Source organism: Camelina sativa, chromosome 5, assembly GCF_000633955.1.
Source record: "Camelina sativa cultivar DH55 chromosome 5, Cs, whole genome shotgun sequence".
Classification (NCBI taxonomy): Eukaryota; Viridiplantae; Streptophyta; class Magnoliopsida; order Brassicales; family Brassicaceae; genus Camelina; species Camelina sativa.
Window position 1 is genome coordinate 15,599,630 of NC_025689.1, and position 5,015 is coordinate 15,604,644.

General features: G+C 33.8%; 1 protein-coding gene across 1 annotated transcript; it reads left to right on the plus strand.

Annotated features, from left to right (window-relative positions):
- Window positions 2,947–4,234, plus strand: LOC104786999. The gene is made up of 3 exons (XM_010512487.2): window positions 2,947–3,250; window positions 3,620–3,820; window positions 3,914–4,234. The coding sequence occupies exons 1-3, from the start codon at window positions 3,011–3,013 to the stop codon at window positions 4,076–4,078; spliced, it is 606 nt and encodes a 201-aa protein (XP_010510789.1). The 5' UTR covers window positions 2,947–3,010; the 3' UTR covers window positions 4,079–4,234.

The window sequence follows — 5,015 nt, forward strand, 5'->3', positions numbered from 1 at the left end:
TTGAGCTGACCATCCTTAGTTACGTTGTCTTTTACTCGTTTGAGTATAGAGTTTTGTAACTGAGTTGATCTTTTTTTTTATTGGGATGCAGGATCAGGCCGAAATCGTTGATGATTGTTACGCCGAGATTTTGAACGATGATATAATAAAGCTTGATGAGGAGGCAATGAAAGCTAGCCAAGCATCTCGACCAACTAATCCAACTCAACAAGAAACGATATTCAGCGAAGCATCGAGTAAGAGGTCAAAATGTGGTATAAAAAAAGAATCAAAGGAGACAATGAATTGTTACGCTTTGTTCAGGATCAAGAACGTTCCCGGCACCGACTCCAGCTGGAGATTTCCGAACCCGTTCCACATCAAGAAAGATGATAGCCAGAGGTTGATGAAGAATGTTCTGGCCACTACTGTTTTCTTGGCCATCTTATTTTCTTTCTTTTGGACTGTCTTAATAGCTAGGAACTCTAGTTAGTTATATCATACATGTCATGTCCTCTTCTGAGTTACGGACTCGCACTCTTATTAGTTACCACTGTATAACTCCACGTGTTTTGTATGAATCACCAAAATGTAATCTTTTTAAAAACTAAATTTAGTATTTACAGTTACATTTAAGTTAAATATAATCAAAAAAATTTTTAGTTTATTGATTCAAAGAAGATTCACTGATTGTAATTAAAAAGTTATGTAATACATGTACACTTTTATTTTTTTTGAAAGTATTCACTCAATATTGTTTTTGATTTTTTTTTTCTTTACATCTTCTAGGACAATCATCATAACACTACTTTTGTTTATTTTTATACAAATTGTATGTGACCATATTAACAAACAACAACTTAAAATAGTATACTATTATTTTTGGGTTTACATTACCAATGAATTTCTACCAAATAGTATAAGATTCCATTGATGCCTATCTCACAACACTAAAGTTTATGGTTAAGTGCGTTGGACTGACTATTAGAAGATTTAATGTCGATGCAATTATATACTTTTACAGTGTACAGTACAGTACACAAACATTTTGGTTAAGTATATATATATATATATATATATATATATATTTTAAATGCATTGATAATATTTTTTGTTTCCTGTATTTTTTTTTTAACATAATAGCTAGTTTACTTTGATGTTAGGTTTGAGACGTTCCAATTTAAAATTGTGGTTAGTGAATTTTGCTTTGCAACTCTGGTTAATTGCAAATAATGTAAATTGGAAAAAATGTCATAAAAAGCCTGAACTTTGCAAAAATGATGAAAAAAACATCAATTTTGTATATGTTGAAATAAAACTCTAATTTTAATTGACTTTCTAGTTTAATCCTAAATTTTCGTTGACTTTGCCAAATAAGGCACATCGTTAAATCATCTAACAGAATAAGTTAACGAAATTAAATATCTGTTAAGAAATTCTGTTAAATCATGAAACGACGTCGTTTTGTATTTTTAAAAAATTACTAAGATGGGATTCAAACCCGTTACCTCTAAGCAAAGCATTCATGTTTTAACCAATTGAGCTAAAGCATTTTCTTGTTGTAGGTACACAAACAAATATACTTATCCGTATGTTGCCTAGAGTCTTCTTCTTCAAATTCATGGTCGTATTCACCAAGCTGACTCAAATCCCTTGATTAGTTTCTTAATCTTCCAGATCTCAATATTCATATTCGATTCTTCTGCCATTATTTTTGCTTCTCTCGAGGTCGGAGATGGAGAAATGAAAAGTAAATATCACTCAAAAGTATTTTGAACAACCTAAACTTCAGATCCAAATCGAATTAGGGTTTCAACTGAAATAAAGATCGAAACTTTTAACAAAGACGAGTACGACAAACAGAGTGAATCGATTATGCAAAGAGATTGAAATCGACACACAATAGAAATTACGGTGAACAGAGTGTATCAATGGAGATTACGGTGACTTTCCAATGGTGGAGAAGAAGACTCGAGCGATACACAGTATAAATAATTACATGCGTTTCTAAAAGATGTCAAGAAAACACTTTAGGTCAGCTGGTTATTTCATGTCTTCATTAGCCTTTAGGTAAGCGGTTCGAGTCTCTTTTTTGTTTTTTTTAAAACACAAAAACGACGTCGTTTTGTGATTTAACAGAATCTCTTATCAAAAAGCTAATGCTGTTAACTTATTTATTTAACGACGTGCCTTATTTGAAAAAGTCAACGAAAATTTAGGATTAAACTAGAAAGTCAATCAAAATTAGAGTTTTATTTCAACATATACAAAGTTGATGCTTTTCTTCACCATTTTTGCAAAGTTCAGGCTTTTTATGACATTTTCCCAATGTAAATTAGGCGTAATATTGCAAGATATGAATAGTATTCATACACACAAAAAAATGGCTGGAAGTCTGGAACATTCCTACATAAACATCCATGTATATACCATTTTATCTCATACTGATGAGTGATGAGTGATGATAACTTGAATTTTTGGGTTGCACGTTACTCAACATACTGTATATCTCTCTCTCATTAGTACTCAACATACTGTATATCTATTTTTCAATTATTCCTCAAAAAAGTAAGCAGTTATCACTTATCAATACATCCCTATAATTTTACAGTGTACAGTACAGTACGGTACACAAACATTTTCGTTATACACACATTCAAAAGCCAAGATACGTATAACGAAAATATCTGTATATACACAAATGTATTATACAGTATATACATAAAATAATGTGAGATGCGACTTGGCCTGCATTTTAGCCATACGTATGTTGAGTGTATCAAAACCAAAACAACCTCATCCGTTATTTAACTAAACTCTCTACACGTCATGAGTATTTTAATTTTAAAGTTCTTTTTATCCGAAATAATTTAACTTAACATACTTTTAATAGTTGTGTTTATGCGGTCAAAAAACAAGAAAATAAAAAAAACTTGTGTTTATTATAAAAAGAAAAGATAAATAAATTAAATAATAAGAAGGTGAAAAGAATTGGTTTTTCTATCTGGTGAGCTGAAAGAAGAAGAAAACAATGGCGATGCTTCTCCAAGTTCCTCCTTCTTCTTCTTCTTCTTCCTCCTTGTTAAACACCACCAACCCGAAAATCCGATTCTTCTACTCTTCAATTCGAGTTTCGTCGACGAGATTCAGATGCAGAGCCGTCCGTGAGAAGGCCGAAGAGGTTGAGAAGAAGAACGCTTCGTCGTCTTCTCCTTCTCCTTCCGCTGAGGAAGTTACCAAGAAATATGGACTCGAAGTTGGTTTATGGAAGGTCTTGTTTCTTCCTCCTTTTTCGTTTTCTGGTTTTGTTTCATTTGATTTTGCAATTTCTTAATGTTAATTCGTAATCTTGATGATATGAGTCCAAAAATTGATGCTTCTTTCGCCAGATTTTGCCAAGTTTTAGAAGCTATGAAGCTTTTAAGTCTACTAAATTGGTGCTTTATGATTGTTTCTGAGTTCATTGATAGGCCAATTTAGACAAATTTTTGGTGGATTCTGAAGCTGCGGAAGCTTTTAACTTTTAAGAGTACTAAATTGGTGTTTGGGATGTATATATGTGAGTAGATATGATCGTTTCTGACTTAAATGATAGGCTGATTTAGACAAGTTTTGTTTTGGATGAACATGTGATTATTAGATATTGAGCTCGAAAGATGATGAAGGAATTGATGGAGAGAACAATAAGAAGAAGAAGTCGAAAACAGATGAGGCTAAAGAGTTGCTTGCTAAGTATGGTGGTGCTTATCTCGCCACTTCAATTACTCTTTCACTCATTTCCTTTTCCCTCTGCTATGTCCTCGTCACTTCCGGTGTTGATGTTCAAGCTCTTCTTTTAAAGGTTTTTTTTTTATCATACTAAGTTTTATGTTTTTCTTCTTCTTGATCTTGGATTGAGTGAAAAAGCTGATTTCGATGTGTTTTTGTTTTAAAGGTTGGGATTTCGACGAATGAGACGGGAGAGAAAGTAGGAGCCTTTGCTTTGGCATATGCAGCGCATAAAGCTGCATCCCCGATAAGGTTTCCTCCTACCGTGGCTTTGACTCCTATTGTAGCCAATTGGATTGGGAAGAAAGTGGACAAGGAAGATGAAAAGTAGCTTATTTTGGAGGTTTGAATCAATGTAGATGTTATACATATTATAATCAACATACAGAATCCGATACATTTTGAACATTCCTGAATCTTAACTTTTCTACCTTCTATGTAATATGATGATGAGTTAGAAAGATATAGAAACCAAAGAGTGGTAGAATACAAGTTGTGAGGTAGCTTTAGACTTGTCCCTTTGAGATATGGTTGGTCGTAGATTAGGACTTTTACCCTTTTACCTATCTCTAGTGATGCAGCATAATTTACACTCTTGTTGGGCTTCGGTGTTGCGTTTCTTGCCCAACAAGTTACGGTGGTGTCGGCTTTGGTGTTTACTTATTTTCCAATTAGGCTTTATGTTAGGTTTCTATTTCTTTATGGGAGATGAATATTCTCTTTGCTTTTAGGTTTCGTTTGTGTTAATCTACTTTTCTATATATAGAGATCGTGGACTCCATTGTAGGATAACTGGCTTTAATTTTGATAAAAGAAAAAAAACCAAAAAGAGGTAGTTTTAACTACCCAAAAGAGCTTGTCTTAGAGCCCTGCAAGGAGGACTTGCACAACCCTTGTTGAGATCAATTCCTGGAAGAGATCCCAACTCTATCTCTTTTCTTCTTCACATCTTCTCATCACCATCGTTTCTATCTCTTGATACTCTGTTTTTCTAACACAAAACAGAGCAACACTTTACCTTTGCTCAGCCTACGTCTTCTCCGTCTAAACGCCATCTCCTCTCTCTTGTAATAGCTTCCGCCCCTCATCATCTGGTATCAGATTCATACCGCTCCTGGTGTTATTTCTTCATCTTTCACGATGGCTCCAAAACCAGAAGACAAAGATTCGATTCAAAACTGGGATGAATTATCCAAAGCCTTACTCACGATGCAAGAGAATTTCCAGACTTCAATTGCTACTTCCATTCAACACTTGTGTGATGTGTT

Excerpts from the sequence above, each read along its gene's own strand:
- LOC104786999 (XM_010512487.2), top strand. The coding sequence starts at position 3,011 with ATGGCGATGCTTCTCCAAGTTCCTCCTTCTTCTTCTTCTTCTTCCTCC. Across the intron at positions 3,251-3,619 it reads TCGAAGTTGGTTTATGGAAG|ATATTGAGCTCGAAAGATGA; the intron begins GTCTTGTTTCTT and ends TGTGATTATTAG. Across the intron at positions 3,821-3,913 it reads TTCAAGCTCTTCTTTTAAAG|GTTGGGATTTCGACGAATGA; the intron begins GTTTTTTTTTTA and ends TTTGTTTTAAAG.